General features: G+C 35.0%; 4 protein-coding genes across 7 annotated transcripts in view; 2 read left to right on the forward strand and 2 right to left on the reverse strand.

The window, feature by feature from the left end:
• The first annotated feature begins 215 nt into the window (after positions 1-215).
• On the forward strand, positions 216-1,548 carry LOC123312127 (eukaryotic translation initiation factor 3 subunit H). The gene is made up of 2 exons (XM_044896365.1): positions 216-416; positions 487-1,548. Exons 1-2 carry the CDS (start codon positions 339-341, stop codon positions 1,423-1,425), a joined length of 1,017 nt encoding a protein of 338 aa, XP_044752300.1. The 5' UTR covers positions 216-338; the 3' UTR covers positions 1,426-1,548.
• Positions 1,549-1,994: 446 nt separating this feature from the next.
• On the reverse strand, positions 1,995-10,652 carry LOC123312128 (SPRY domain-containing SOCS box protein 3). 4 transcript variants are annotated; one of them, XR_006537576.1, is made up of 3 exons: positions 5,848-6,051; positions 3,053-3,936; positions 1,995-2,462 (listed from the first exon to the last, which is right to left on the reverse strand). XR_006537576.1 is itself a non-coding variant. In XM_044896367.1 (2 exons), exon 2 carries the CDS (start codon positions 3,861-3,863, stop codon positions 3,120-3,122), a length of 744 nt encoding a protein of 247 aa, XP_044752302.1. In that variant the 5' UTR covers positions 3,864-3,936; positions 10,051-10,652; the 3' UTR covers positions 1,995-3,119. The 4 variants fall into 4 exon arrangements, 3 of the variants coding, with proteins under 3 accessions (XP_044752302.1, XP_044752301.1, XP_044752303.1); XM_044896367.1 differs by lacking the exon at positions 5,848-6,051 and adding an exon at positions 10,051-10,652 and having other exon boundaries at positions 1,995-3,936; XM_044896366.1 differs by having other exon boundaries at positions 1,995-3,936; positions 5,848-6,044.
• On the forward strand, positions 8,126-9,970 carry LOC123312129 (PITH domain-containing protein GA19395). The gene is made up of 4 exons (XM_044896370.1): positions 8,126-8,438; positions 8,492-8,613; positions 9,356-9,460; positions 9,524-9,970. Exons 1-4 carry the CDS (start codon positions 8,244-8,246, stop codon positions 9,732-9,734), a joined length of 633 nt encoding a protein of 210 aa, XP_044752305.1. The 5' UTR covers positions 8,126-8,243; the 3' UTR covers positions 9,735-9,970.
• Positions 10,653-10,782: 130 nt separating the features above from the next.
• The window catches only part of LOC123312124, a 49,708-nt gene continuing 44,494 nt past the window's right edge, over positions 10,783-15,996 (reverse strand). The window contains exons 3-5 of the mRNA XM_044896359.1: positions 13,059-13,268; positions 12,517-12,999; positions 10,783-12,308 (exon numbers count right to left, since the gene is read on the reverse strand). Coding sequence (XP_044752294.1) covers positions 11,992-12,308; positions 12,517-12,999; positions 13,059-13,268 — 1,010 coding nt within the window. The 3' untranslated portion in view covers positions 10,783-11,991. The remainder of the gene's footprint in view (positions 12,309-12,516; positions 13,000-13,058; positions 13,269-15,996) is intronic.

The raw sequence follows: 15,996 nt of genomic DNA on the forward strand, positions 1-15,996 counted from the left end.
TGACTTATGAAATTTATTTTGGCCATATAAGGTTTTCTAATATTCCCGCAAATACAGTAAAAGACATTAGATGTTAAAACTAAGAATGTCCAATCATTTGAATTAAAACTAAACAAAACCATTCATCAAATTTTTTGTTCGGTGCATCAATCAAATATTACTCTATGATAACCGATAAAAAGTCACCTGTCACCTTTGACATTTCGCTAAAATCTTTTCTATGACCATTAGTCCATAGACAACCTGGTTGTAAAATTTTTGAAGTTTTTTCCATCCTAAGCGCCGTTTTCATATCCCCGTAAATCAGTTGATTATTTTCGTTTACGAGGATATTTACAATGGCTTCCAGAAGTGCAGCAGCTCGTAGGGCTCCTGAAAACGAATCTGCCATAGCATATGTACAGGCAGATGGTTTGGTGAGTTTTCCCATTATTTTAGGTTAATTTTTGGCAACATGCAATGAATTGATTTATTTTTTATTTGCAGGCTGTTATGAAAATTGTAAAACATTGCCATGAAGAAGCTACAACAAATATGGATATTGCTCAAGGAGCTCTTTTGGGTCTTGTAGTTGACAACCGTTTGGAAATAACTAATTGTTTTCCATTTCCAAAACAAACTGATGACACCATGGATGAAGATGAGTATCAGTTGGCAATGATGAGAAGACTAAGGCGTGTTAATGTTGATCACTTTCATGTAGGCTGGTACCAAAGTTCTGATGTTGGTAACTTCTTGAGTATACCACTTTTAGAATCCCAGTTCCACTATCAAACATCAATCGAAGAATCTGTTGTTGTAATATACGACACTCAGAAATCGGCTAGGGGTTTCATAACATTGAAAGCTTATAGATTAACTCCCCAAGCAATTGAAATGTACAAAGAGAATGAATTCACTCCTGAAGCCTTATTGAAACTGAAAATTGGCTTTGAAAATTTGTTCACTGAAGTTCCATTTGTGATCAAGAATTCAGCATTGACGAATATAATGATGACTGAATTGAGCGAACTAGTTCCAGAAGAAGAGGGTGCAAAGTTTTTGGATTTGGGAACTGCCTCAGTATTGGAGGGTCAGCTGAGATGTATGATGGACAGAGTGGATGAACTCAATCAGGAAGCTATTAAATTCAATAGATATCAACAGACAGCCAGTCGTCAACAATTGGAGAAACATAAGCTTTTACAGAAAAGAGCTCAAGAAAATGCTGCCCGTGTAGCTAAAGATGAGCCTCCCCTACCTGAAGACGATATCCATAAAATGTTTAAGCCACTTCCTGTTCCTGGTCGTCTTAACCCAATGATCATCGCTGGACAAATAAATACTCACAGCCAAGCTATTTCACAGTTCTGCTCGCAGTCTTTGGCCAAACTTTATATCACCCAAGCATTACAAAGTGCTAAAGAAGCAAATAAGAACCCTTAAATTTTTTTTTTTGAGTTTGGCTATTTGCTACTTGATAAGATTTATTGGAAATCTTCGCAAAGTTGCAAATTCAAACTTTTTATTATATCGATTTTTCATTCTTATTAAAATTAGAGTGAAGTATTTGTGTATTTATTAATCACTGACTCATTCAAGGCCATTATCCTATTCTCTATCCATGTTCATGAAGTATTGACGATTTGCAATTACGAGCAGTGTATATATATCATCAAGAGAGATAACATATACATATATTTATATGTTTTGTCGCCTATAAAGTCGGTACTAATCTTGATAATTAAATACGTAAAAGTTTTCTATTAATCCTTGTAAATTTATTATTACTACAATTGCAAAATACAAGCAGTATAGGCTTATCCACGATGAAAAATCGTAATTTTCAATTTTCTAATAATTTGCAACTTATTATAATAGGGACTTTCGGTAGGTAATGCAGCTATTATCAAACATTTTCACATTTTGGGGACAGAATTTAATTCAAATAAATCAGTTACAAATATGAATAAATTACCTATCTATCTAAGCTAAACCAAAATTAAAACTCACTCTTTCCTCAATTCATACATTATTTACAATTTTATTGCACAAACAGGCCGAAATTCACAATATTTGTGCATAATTTTTGTTGAGATAACTCATTCAATCAAATTCATATACATTTCCCAAAATATCACAATAACAGAGACTAGTTATTCAGAAGGTATGAAAGGAATTTCTGAGAATATTATTTTTCATATCATCACATTATAAGTAGGGGGTTTGGTAAAAGTTATAACTCTAGAAAACACATTGCACAAAAAAATAGGTACTTTTATGACTGCCCCGCCTTCGTACATTTATCCTTGTTCAAGATAATTTTTTCGAGCCGAGTCATAGTTGTACCAAAATGAAATAATGAATGAAAAAAAATTCAACCAAATGACCACATGAATTTACATTTTGCTAACTTCTAGCTTCACCTACATTTTGGTAACTATTCACCACTGGCTCCCGTCCAAAGAGTTGTTCACTTAATGCTAAAAAGAAAAATATACAGTGGAAAATATCACATACAATATGATACAAAATTCATGATAGATCTTCATAAATTCCTATGCTCAAAGAATTGCAAGAGCCCTTAAGTTGTTTAGCAAAATATTGAGAACGCCGAGATTTTTTTATGATAAGAATAATCCATCAGTAATCCTTGGGATTAAAAGAGAATAAATCATCTTGCTCAATATGTTACAAATGATGTTGAGTATAAAAGTTTTTGTTTCATTAGACATTTATAACTCTTATTTATAGTTAAGACAGCCTTCATACGAATCATGAACACGAATGATGGATTCTATCCATACCATTTTTCCTCATCATTTTAGTTTAATTAAATCTAACAAATGCAGATTCTTGAATTGCATGGGGTACCGCACACACCTTAAATACGCCAGTAATAATTCGACTTTCATGCGATGTAAACTGATAAGATGAATAAAAAAGGTTGCTTTTTTTACGACTTCCTTTCAAGTACCGCCTATGTAATGAAAAACTACGATTTAATAATTTTCGTATTGTCCTACGTTTCTTTGCCCAATACCAGAAATTATGTTTCGAAATAGTTGCTCACCTAAATTTTATACCAAATGAGATTTATGTGAAATAATTTAATAGGTAGTTAAAATCAGTCGGTTTGGCTAAGTATTTTCATCCGTTTTATTTTCATTGACGACCTTGAGAGGAACCGAGGCTTCGAAAATCTCTTCAGCTAAATAACCTCGTATCCTAGTCGGGACATAAAGTTCTTCCAAGTCTTTTTTCGTCTTGATCAATTTCACGATCACCGATCTACACCTATCCTGCAGATTTATGAAGTCTCTCCTCATGGTAGACAATACCATTTCCGTTTTAGCTGCAGTGGAACAAATTATAGGATACAAGGGTTCTTTGACTTGGTGAAGACCGCGAAAAGCAACACCAAGACATTTTTTATCTTTATAATACGTTAGGGTACCAGCGATGCCATCGAAGTAGATTCCAATAACCGTGTGGACGTTTTCTCTGAACGGTTTGGTGTAGTGGCTTCTCGTGCCAGCATGCCACAACAGACCTTTATGAGATAAACCCCAGCTATTGGCGTCTTCTCCGAGGAGATTTGTGAAGGAATCGGCATGAAGTCGGGCTTTCTTTGTTCCTATACCAAACATCATGCTCGTCCCGAATATACGTTTGGAGAGGTGGAGCTCCCAAAAATACCTTCCGTTGTTGAGCATCCTGGTACCTCTAACCCCGGCGGTTCCGCTGCTCCAGTTGGGGTGAAAGAGGGCGGATTGGTAGTTGTTACCGTAGAGTCTGACTTCTGGAGATCTTTCCCGTCGGTTCCATGTCCAGTTGTCGTTGCAACCATATCTGAGTGGAGGAATGTATTCTTCTGGGTTCATATCTGGTGGATCCGGAGGATCCACTAATTGCTATTGGGGCAGTGACCAATCCGCTGCCGTGTCACTGGCTCGTCTGAAAACAAAAATTTTGCAGAAGACGTGCTGTGAAAATCGTGTCTACTGTAAGTGTGACATTGTGGCTTTTCTCCGAGGCCTGTGGATTAAAACACGGTTCATTCACAAAAACATTTATTTCTAATTTTTTGTGTACATGTATTTACCACCTAAATTCCTTTCCAAATTTTGCAAGAACCTTCAAAACCATAATTTAGAACCCTGTACAAGTTCCCGACTTGATCGGATCTGTACGTATTTTTGGAAATATTGGCAAGATAAAAGCTATCGTCTTATTCGGAAACATTGAATCAGTGAATGCTTTTTTTCATTCTTCATGAGAAACCAAAGCCGGAAGAGTTTTGTGGTGAGTTGCATTTTCCTTTTGGATCAATATACTCATGAATCCATGAGTCATTCCCCCAGGATTAATAAAACATGATTTCCACATGGGTCGGCATAATTAAAGAGACGGGAATATATTAAATCCCTTCAGTAAAAATCAACAACACACCCTCCCTCATCCACTAAGTGCATGTCTGAACTAGGCAGTCTGCTGTAGGTCTGAAAAGGAGGGCGAATATATATGAGGGGATTCCCCCATTAATATGTTAAATATGTGACTCGCTGCAATATATGCTAGAGTAAGTAAATGGAGCGAAGAAAACATAAAGGCAATTCTAATCAAAATATCCAACAAAACTCAGACAACAGAAATGTTATTGATCTTTCAATATATTAATGACCAAACAAGAAAGAATGATTGACGATTAAGTTGAGTAATATTACTTATAACTGGAAAACATTCAACTCGAACAATTTTTTCCTATAATTCGAATGAGATATTTGCAGAAAAGGTAATGAAATACCAGTTTATGATATCGTTGGAGAATATGGTACAGAGAAGTAGCCGGTACCTACTTTAAGTACTTTATGCATGGGAATTTATAATTCAAGTATATAAATTACAGGATTCATAATTCATTTGATTGTCACAGATCGTGTTTCACTACCATAAGAGGATCTTCAGGCGGCTAAAGAATCAATAAAATTTTTCAACCCGCAACAAGTGTTTCGGTGTTATTGCATCTACAGGTTGATAAAAATGAAGTTTTTCGTATATCAGCCTGTATCCGCAATTCAGTATTTATTATTATTATTGAAACTTGTTGCTAGCACTCTGTTTTATCGATATATTATGCAAATTGATCTAAAAATTGTTTAAATGACACGAATAGCTTAGCGGACTGGTGTGAAAGTCAGTGTATAACGATTAATTGGATTTCATCAATAATCGGGTTTACTCTGAGCTAGAAACTAATATTAAGAAACGTGAAAATAATTGAAATGATCACAAAGTGTATGGTAATTCCAAAAATGAAGGAACGAATATAATATTCTATGAAGAAAGAAAAGGATGCGAAAACACTCTGGAAAATACCCTTTCGATATTCAACTCATACTGACCACTTCATTACTTTTCGAAAATTTACAACACATATATCCAATTAGTGGAGTTCCAAAAGCAGTATTTCATAACAACGAAATAGCAAAATATTGGACCTACACAATGTTAAAAAAACATCCATATTTGGATATATGTATTTATGTGTGCAAGTAAAAAACGTCTTTGCCCAGATAAATTGAATTCTTTACATGCATAAGTATAAGTTCAAAAATCGATCAATTTCAAATACATACCTGTGCCTATCATCTGAAACAAGCATTAGGAACGTATTTAACTGACAATAGGTACACCAAGCTATGAAATTCGAGCTAAGCGATAAGAAAATAATGGTGCTTCATAGCCAAAGCGATACCAAGGCAACAGAACTGCGTTATCGATTGGCGCTGATAACACAGAAAATTCAAGTCTTGCAAACTGACAGGCCGGCAGGTCCCGAAGGAAAATAATTTTCTCTGTACTTACATCAAGACGACATTTATCGGCGGCCGATTTGTCGGCATCCTGAAATTGACTGCTGTATCATCACCGACCATTTCGCGACCCCAGGTGTGGTTATTCTCCATAGTTTCACCATAAAAGAAGGCCATCTCACTGGTGGACGCTATACGTCGCGGCGCCTGCCTAAACAACACTGTCACGGACAGTGACGTAACCACGTTGCTATCTAAACTCGCCTTCCGTGTTCGCACCAGGGGTGGAGAACACTGGACTTTTCGTTAGCAATGAAAGAAATTCGATCAGATTCCTTCGAGAACAAGAAAATAGAGTTCTGCGAATTGTATAATAAAATCGAGGATCTAAGCTCCTGTTTTCACGTGAAACGACATGTAAAATTAACACTAGTCGACCAATCCCAGACGAATGCAGTGTGGAAATCACGGGGGATATATTGAGTTCAAAAATAGTTCGAAGGAACTGGTTAAGGTGGTTAATAAATTCTAAAAGTTTGCCTGTCTGTTGGTTTCCTACAGTTGTTTTATTCGTCCTTATATTATGACTAGTTGACTCCTTTTTGAAAGAATGACTCTGCACATCAGTTAAACTTTTTGTCTCTTCCCCTTTATTATTTCCAGAAATAAAACGCAAAATTTTATTTGTAGTGCCTTAAGTAAATCCCGAAAAACGTTCACTGTAAGTGTATCTAAAACACTATCTACATTATCGAATTTCAAAAAGTTTGATTAATCATATATAGAATGAGCCTTTTTGTATGCTTTTGTGTCCATTCGTTTTGCAATTAGTCCAATAATATGGTTCCCAATCATATTCACAGTTCATTTTATTCAACTGAGTATTATTACAATATTATTAACGCTAATAAGGAAATCGCTTTAGTCGTTCGATCCCTCCTTATCGACGCCACTGATTATCCCACAGCTGACGCGTGTCTGGGGTAGTAGGGAAAGTGCACCCCCAAGTTTTAGAAGGAGTTCAACAACCCTTTAACAATTGGAAATAGCCAGCGTCTATCTTCAAACTGGACCTATGACCCTGATTTATGACTTATTAGAAGAATTTGTACAGCTGTTCCTGTTCAACATTAAACATTCACATATATATGGCGATGGAAATACCCATAAGTGCCATTCTTGTTAGTTGATGAAAAGTTATAAATTTTTCGGTATTCGATCTTATTTTAACTCATTTCAAATCTATTAATTTAAAACTAATTTGGAAGGTTCTATTATTCAACTATTCTAGAATGATCACTCGGGAAATGAAAAAATGCAGTGAATATCTGAAGTTAATAAAATGAATTGATTCGAGGTTGAATGCATTCAATATTTATTTACTTGTTAAATGTGATACGATGAAAATCGTATATTCTTTGCGAAATGGAGACAAACCTAACGTTTTACTCTCGTCCTAACCAAGTAGATATATTTTCTTGGTCCTAAATGACATCATTATTGTTTTTTTTTCAGAGGGAATAGACGCACTTTTTCGCTCATTTTTTGCCCTATGTATACTGGTGTGGTAGGATGAGGATTTAGCTTTAGAGATTATTTGAGGGGTCGAAGGTTTCCGCGGAAAATCAAATGAGTTTACTACTAACTACCACCAGTATCTAATTATTCTCTCCCCAAAATTAAAAAAGTCAAGATATTTTTTTCGTTTTCGATATTGTGGATTTCCATAATGGGATGATGGATGCACATCCGTCATCCAAATTCGTTTGTGGATTTAGTGTGCTCTCCTTTGATCTCCTCCTTCTATACTGAAAGGGGAAAAATATTTTCTCTGGAATTCAGTTGTTTTGTTAAATAATTTTTTGAAATAGAATGGATAAAAGACGTTGTGTGAGAAATGGAGAAAGCAAAAGCGAGTATTAAATTAAGTATTAAACAGTATAGAGTATAAAGAGTATTCTAGAACAGAAAACTTTCGCGGAATGGCCCAAATTTTGTCTTCTGAAATAGAATTCAAAACTTCGAGAATGAAATAATGAAAAAATGTATTTTTCATTTTCATCCATTACAATTATTGTCACATAGACAGCAATTATAGATGAAGACATAAGTCCTAGGGGGTATCAAAAGAATAACTTCACATGAAAGCTGATTTCGGCTTATGATTTCAAATATGTATATTCTTGGAGTAGTTCACCTTATCCCCGTTAGAAGTCCCTAGCAGCACCGTCCTGAAGGTACACACACGGTACAAAAAATTATGAATTATCTATGATCAAAATGAAATATTACTCTTTGTTCTGAAAAAAATTTAAATAACTGTCATTCCGGGATAGTTAGGTTAGGTTCGTATTCTTGTCAGGTTCGTATTCTTGTAAAATAGAGAATTCAACTGAGAAGTATCCGAAACTGATTATTAATCAGATTAATCTATAAATCTATTGGAAAATGCCACCACATGGGGGACATGGAAGTACTTGTTGCGAAGGGGACAGCCATAAGAATGAAACACAAGAAATGGGTGTTGAATACAGTCTTTATACCAAAATCAATAAAGACAACTTGGAATGTTTGAATGAGGAATGTGAGGGTTCTGGAAAAACAATTTTCAAACCATGGGAGGAGAGGCTCAACTTTGATACAGTATGTTTTCAACATTCTGTAGGCTAGCACTCTAAATAGTATTTCTTATGCAGGTTGTAGAGTCAGATGCTGATGCAGAATTGTTATTTAATATTCCATTTACTGGTAACATCAAACTGAAAGGTATTATTGTTGTGGGAGAGGACAATGAAACTCACCCATCTAGAATGCGAATGTGAGTCATTATTGTAATATCTATTTTGAAGAGGTGAACATTTATTTTATGAATTAATCTTTCATCACTCATTGATTTTTGATTGTAGTCTCTTGAAGTTTATCATTCCTTTGAATCCCCATTTACGAAGCTTATATATTATTTACTTTTGGTATTACAGTGAAAGCTGTTTATTGCGACACCGGTTATAACGAAAATCCGTATATAACGAAGAAATTATCGACAATTGTTTGAAATTCTAAGTAATTCAACATAAAACCATTCGGACGTAACGACTTCGACTATAACGACGAAGTCGCTTATTGCGACAGAAATTTTCTAAGCTTGTTCTATTTCTTCCGTTTATAACGACGTACCAGTAACAAATTCGCCGTTGCAAGCGCTGTCGACTCTATTATCGGGGAAATACCGGAGCGATACTCATTTTTTTAAGCCTACTACTCACTACTGTTCAATTGTATATATATAAATAAGTTCGATGTTGTAACATATACTTATTTACAGTATGAATTTGATGATCTTATCCATGTATTCGCATATGTATATACCTATTTGTATTTTGTATTCGTTATGTATGCAGTTATAACGATCTCAAAAGAAAATACATGGATGAATCCTATTTCTGAGTTCTTTATACACATTTTTGGATATAACGACCATCGGATATAACGACTTAATATTCACAATCCCCCCAATGTCGTTATAACAGGATTTTACTGTACTACATTAAAATTATTTTCAGATTCAAAAATAGGCCTTCAATGACATTTGACGATGTTTCAATACCACCAGATCAAGAGTTTGTTCTTCACCATGATACTCAGGGTTCTTTAGAATATGCCACAAAGTAAGTTGATAATTTGCATTAATTTCCTTTCTGAAAAGGTAGTATACTAGGTGTTTTTTTCAGGGTTGTGACTTTCAATAATGTACATCATTTAACCCTACACTTTCCAAGTAATTTTGGTGGTGAAAAAACAAAAATTTATTATATAGGTTTACGAGGTGAATTTTTTGTGTCCCATCATCATGGAGTGACAATCTGCAATTACGAGTCTGCACCTAACATATCTGATCATAAAAATCAGTTGGATGAAATTTCTGGCCATGCTGTACAATAAATAAAAATCTTCAAAAAAAGGTGTTCATAACATATGTGATATAAACACAAGAAATTATCGAGTCACTTTTATAGTAATATTTTTTGGAATTTGTTATGTATTTATTTTTTATTTTGTGTGTTCATCTAACATGAAAGCTTAACTAAATAATCTAACTGGTTTTTCACTACTGTTTTTTTTTTCCAGACATTGTTGTTTTGAGTTTTGATTGAAAGCAATAAATAATTCATTTATTACTGGGCTTTATTTTGTTACTTTTGAATTAATAATAATAATAACATATATATTCAGTATATATATACCATCCTGTACATACCTTCATGAATAATTATATGCTGTTAGAGGCGTATCAGGTGAAATAATCATGAAGAAATAGATGTTAAGTTGAAGCAAATATTCATCTGGTTATCAACAGAAATGCTGCTTAATTGAATAATACACATGCACCTACAAGAAACAAAATGTCACTCTTGTTTACTGCATTTTGAAAAGAAGTTCTTTATAATGAACATATTTTCGTTTCATGGCTCTGTCTGACTCATCTAACTTTTTTTCCCCAGAAGCCTATGTGAAACAATGGTTTTTATTTTATTTTTATTATTCTGAAACACCAACCGGATTATTTATCTAATGACGTAAATAATATCTCGCGAATGCAATCTGAATATACGGGTGATACATATACTCATCTGTTCAAGAAGTGATCGCAATGCGACATAAAAAGGAGATAATTTTTTTGTCTGATACATCAATCATTAATACCGGCCCGTCTTTTTCTTATTGTGATTAAAAAATGGCGGATGCACATCTAAGCCGAAGAACTATTGATATTTGAACAGGAAATATTTCATCGCAACCTTTGATTTACCCCAAAAGTATTCCTTTTTTCGAGAAAAATCATCTGTAATAGTTACAACTAAAGAATTGAAATCGAATAATGCTGGCAGTTTCAGTACAAAAATGGAGCTATTTCACGTCGAATAGCACTCATTTATTATTCACTTCTTCTTATACTACTCCTTGACGATAGGGTAAGAATAAACTTTCGAGGATTAAATCCACATTTATTAACAATAAGAGCATGTATTAAAATAACAATTGATTTATATAAATAAATAAACATGTTTTTAGGAAATTATGCGTATTCTATTCTAAACATTGATTGTAATAAAGCTCCTAATATAACATCGTCCATTTAGTTATAATCATAATGAACAGATACTTTGTTAATTTTTCATATAAATATACTTCAATTCACAATATAGAGTTATTTCAACGTTAATCAGTCATTTTATTCTAAATCAGACTACTGTAGTCAATCAAATATTTCAGTGAAATACTATACAATATACACTAACGTTAGGTTTCACGAAACTTTTATTGTTCTCCGCATCAAGCGTTTGCGAAGCGAAGTTTTTTCAAAACAGAAAATTAGATGGAAATCTAGCAACATTCATGGATACAGTGATCTTCCAAAAATGTGTTTCTTGAATTATCGGTCCACATATCGAACTGCCAAAACCTTAGAACACTTAAAGAAAGTTTTGTGAAACCGGGGATGGGGTTGAAAGATAAAAATCCACACTTCAAAAGCTCCTAGCCCATTGAAGACAAATGATATGAAAAATAAATGTCATACAAATAGCCTTTACATAGCACTATGACGGAATGGTCCAGAAAATTAATCGAATGATACTTTGAACTAAGAAGATTATTTTTCAGCATACATAAAATTATACTCTAATCTAGTCCTGCATTAGTTTACTATGAAAGAAATGACCTCTGATATTTTGCATTTCAACATTCCTTCCTACTCATTTCTAGTTCATATTTTGAAATGAATACGCCGAAATTAGGAATGCCTTTTGAAGGTTCTTATTTCAAACAATCATTCAGTGATACAGCCAACAAATCGAATATTTTTTTTAACCATAGACTGACGCTACAAGTTTCTGAACGATTTAACTCATTTTGAATTGTACGAAAATTTCCTAGAAAAATATTTGGGTATTTTTACAGCTTAAGAGTTACTTACAAGTATTTTAATTAACAAATGTACATTTTTATAGACCAAAATAGATCCACATATTAGATATCAAGAGACATGAATAAATGATATAGCGCTTGATTTTCACGTTTTTACATGATTAATATGCCAAAATTCTCCTGACAATATACAAAATCGAAAAGACGATTACTTGGAAAGTTTTCAATTTTCCCGTTATTGCTATGTCCATCTCAACGATTTCCTGGATGATTATTTGATTGTTTCACTATGCGTAGTAACTTCCGGTTCCAGAGTTTGAGTTTCGTTTGTCGAAGCATCATCCGAAACTAAAATATCTGGAAGTTGTCCTGTCTTCTCAGCAATTTCATCAGGGATGCCCTCAATTTCAGCTTCTGTTGTCGATACTATCGGCTTCTGCGTCGATTTTGCAGTGGTTGTGGACTGGATCGTTGATGGTAAATCGTTTAAAGTGGCAAAGAGTACTTTGTCTATGTAAAACATTGTTCCAAGGTTGTAAACGAATACTTCACTCTCTACAATGGTGGCTTCATTCACTTTCACTTTATCTGAAAAGGGAGAAAACTTTGATGATATGGAAAAATTGAGTTTATACTTCTATTAATTTTTTTACTAAGGACCGTAAAAGTACTGGAATACTCGAGAATCTTTCGGGGGAAAGGAAGCCTCGTGAATTATGTTGGATGTTAATATAAAAGGAAACCAGTGGTAGTTACTAATCTTATCTAATTTTATCGAAGGATAGTATGTTCTCACCTTTCATCTTGACCGTGATCGTTTTGTTCCCCAAAGTCGTCAGTTTGACCCCATCAGCAAGATCCTTATTGTACAGTCTTCCCTTCACGAAATGGTTCAGCAGAATCTCCAAACCCTGCCCATTCGACAGGTAGTTGTCTGGCATCTTATCGAGTCCCAATTCCTCGAAGGCAGTATCAGTTGGTACGAAAAAAGTGTATCCAGTTCCGGAAACGTGAGGTGCCAAGTCAGCCAGATTTAAAAATCTAGTAATGTGCGAGAAGCGTCGATCTCTTTCCAACGCCAGGAATGCGTGCGAAAGGAACTGGGCCCCAAACCACGGAAAAGCTAGGAGAGGAGGAGTCTCTTTGTCTCTGTGCTGTTGATGAAGTTTGGAAACCACCGATTCGCTGACGAAAAGAACCTCGCCGATGAACATGATGTTACCCTTGGCCACTGGAGTATCACCCTTCACTATTGTCGCACCATTCACCGTCAGAGTGGCTGCAGATTGAAGCAGTTATATATTTTTTCAGGACAATTTGAAGGCTTGGGGTACTCACGGGATTTTTTGAAAACTATTTCTTTGCCTCCTAAAGTCTTGATTATCTGGTTATCTTTGATGGCATCTTGCTTGAGTCTGCCTCGTACAAAATGGTTGGTGATCACACTTTCTGTGAATTCAGGCACGCTGAAGGGGTAGAAACCCCAGTCTATCGGATGCCATCGTTGGAAGGCGTGGTCCGTTGGTACGAAAACTGTGTACTCTTCATCTGAAATTGGCGACGACATTATAAATTATTACATATCAATAATGCCAAAAGTTGAATTTGTTTGGTTTCATTGAAAAATCACATTACTATATCTCTATTCATAACTGAGGTAATCATTCTATTCATCAGTAGAACTATCCCAATGAAAAGTACTATACAAGTTTTAAAATTAAAAATCACCTCAGGACCATATGACCTTTCCTATCTAAAATTGAGTTATAGCCACAACTGAACTAAAATGATTTCGGAGGCTATAAACGATCGAACCGTTTGTGGAATGAAATCAAGCATTTGCATAATTCCAATTGAAAGCCCATACACTTCCAGTTCTGGTCCGAATTCCAAATTCACAGGTAACGTGTAAATAACCGATGTTGAGGCTGGCCCAAGAATACCATGTTGAATATTCCGACAGTACAAGGAAAACCATTCCCAGGAAATTAAAATTTAAATGGTCCCAGGGCTTGTCCTGCCATGCCATTATGAACACGATACTGGGGGATTACCGAATTTCACCGGGTTTAAAAGTAATTACTGGTCCAATACGAATGGCGAGAGAACTGTTGCCATTTTCTGTGTACCTATATATGAATCCACAGCGTTAGGTAATAGAAGAGCACTAAATGCAAAAATTGGACCTGTGTGCTAAAATTAACCAACGCATAAGGTTTTTTTTCATTTCATGTCGGAAATTCACTGATGGTTTATCGTTTATTGCGTTTTACTACTTTTTTCCAGATAGCTTCAGGTCAGTTCGATCTTCTGTTGATGAACTATATGATTTTTATGGACATAGGATGCACCTTTTCCTGCATCGATTTGAAAAAAGAATTTCCATTCACTCAACTATCTTTGTTCAATTTGAAAAACTTCCTTATTGCAATTTTTTCATCATAGGTACTTGAGAGAAATCTAAAAGTTTGATTAACAAGTAGAACTCCATACGAATCGCATTTTGGACTTTCACAAAACATATTGCTCTCTTGAAAAAATTTGAAGAAACAAGAAAAATTTTCAATTGAAGGGTCTTTATTCTAACGGTTTAACAATTTTCAAAGAATTCAAATACGTGGTTGATGTTTAGTGGTTCCAGAAAAAGTGGGTTCGCTAAAATAGGGAGCACTATGAGATTTCGCATACCATGGAACTCCCGTGTAGCAAATTCAGTGATTTTCGTGAAATTAAATGAAGAAAAATTTAGGCGAGAATTTAGAAGGGCTGTAACTTCGAAAGAGGAAACCTCCTGGCAGACGAAAAAATAGGGGTCTCTTAATTTTTTCTCTAGAACCTGTGACCAAAATTTGTTGCATTAATTTTGGCACACCTGTATGTATAGACTAGAGTACAGAGTTTTAGGGGGGGCTCAGTACTTTTCAAATGGAACACCGTACATTTTTCAACGCAGATTTGTCGAAAGCATTCTGTTACTGGTTTTTCAGAAGTGTCATCCGTTTCAAAGATATTTAATTTTTGGATTTTATGTCTTATATTTCTCGAGATGCCCTCAGTTAGCATCAAATTTGAGACAGCCTGTACAGAGTCTTTTTGATATCTCTGAGAAATTTCTAACGCCTGAGGAATAAGTGTTTGGTGTTAACTTTCCACAACCCAAGGAAATAAAAAAAAGCCTCGTTAAATTCAGTTGATATTTTGCCCCACTCCCAGATTATTACGACGTAAGGCATCCGCTTTCAATCGCCATTATGGATGTAATGAAGTGTGCATAATTCTTGGTCTGAATTTCGTAGCCAATTCGCAGATTGGGCATGGTTGGTTCGGATCTGGAAAATGGGTAATAACTGGCTCTGGGGATCGTTTAAACGAGCCTTATTCACGAGATCCCCAATAGAGGAAATTGTTTTCCTCTTATTACCGTAATTATTTTGAATATAGCGATGAATTTCGACCGGAAAATTTGGCCTGTTTCGCTGGCCGCATCCCCGAGATGGGGCAGAACAGAGATCATAATGGAAATGAGGAATTTCCCGGAAAAACTGCCATTAGGTTCGATTCTGATATGAAAAAAGTTTGGAGAAGTGGAAATATTTTTCCCCCTCAAATTACTTTCTGCTTGGAGGTTGAATGTTATCTGGTTCTGATTGTTCTGATTTCTGAATAAGCCATCGAAAACTTTGTGACAGTTTCTGGGAGAAAATTTGTCAAGACAATGCATGACTGAACGCTTGTGCAGTGGCAATGGCGAAAGTCTCCTTTTTAAAAGTCTCGAAAAAGTTTGAGAAGCTCCTGTAAGAGTATAGAGCAAGGAGATTATGTTGATAAGTAAAAGAAAATTCAACAAAATTCATTTGTTGTCTTGTTTCATATTGGACTTTTCGAACTACTGTCAACACTGGAGGGAGATAGGATAGTGTCATTTAAGATCTATTTCAACGAATAATCATCTTGAAACTTTTGTGCAGATGCTTTTTGGTGAAACGATAATGGCGGTGATAATGTAATTCAGTCTCTTCAGTTCAAAGCATCATTTATTGGAAATAATAAACCAATACTTGGGTGATAGGATCCTGTAGATAAAAGGCTACGTCAAAAGGATTGTTGAGATCCACGGGATAACCAATTTTCTGCTCCTTCTGCAAGTGTTCTATGTCAAATCGATGCCAACATACCAGAAGCTATCATTATTCCGCTTGCTTTGTGCGTAACAACACATGATTAACCGCTAAAAGGACATGAAATGTAATTATGCAGCTCTACATATTGTGGGAGG

This window comes from Coccinella septempunctata, chromosome 4, assembly GCF_907165205.1.
Source record: "Coccinella septempunctata chromosome 4, icCocSept1.1, whole genome shotgun sequence".
Taxonomy (NCBI): domain Eukaryota; kingdom Metazoa; phylum Arthropoda; class Insecta; order Coleoptera; family Coccinellidae; genus Coccinella; species Coccinella septempunctata.

Bases quoted from the DNA above. Each gene is read 5' to 3' on its own strand.
- LOC123312127 (XM_044896365.1), top strand. From the start codon at position 339: ATGGCTTCCAGAAGTGCAGCAGCTCGTAGGGCTCCTGAAAACGAATCT. The intron at 417-486 runs GTGAGTTTTCCC...TTTTATTTGCAG, and splicing joins ATGTACAGGCAGATGGTTTG to GCTGTTATGAAAATTGTAAA.
- LOC123312128 (XM_044896367.1), bottom strand. From the start codon at position 3,863: ATGAACCCAGAAGAATACATTCCTCCACTCAGATATGGTTGCAACGAC.
- LOC123312129 (XM_044896370.1), top strand. From the start codon at position 8,244: ATGCCACCACATGGGGGACATGGAAGTACTTGTTGCGAAGGGGACAGC. The intron at 8,614-9,355 runs GTGAGTCATTAT...AATTATTTTCAG, and splicing joins CACCCATCTAGAATGCGAAT to ATTCAAAAATAGGCCTTCAA. The intron at 9,461-9,523 runs GTAAGTTGATAA...TGTTTTTTTCAG, and splicing joins TCTTTAGAATATGCCACAAA to GGTTGTGACTTTCAATAATG.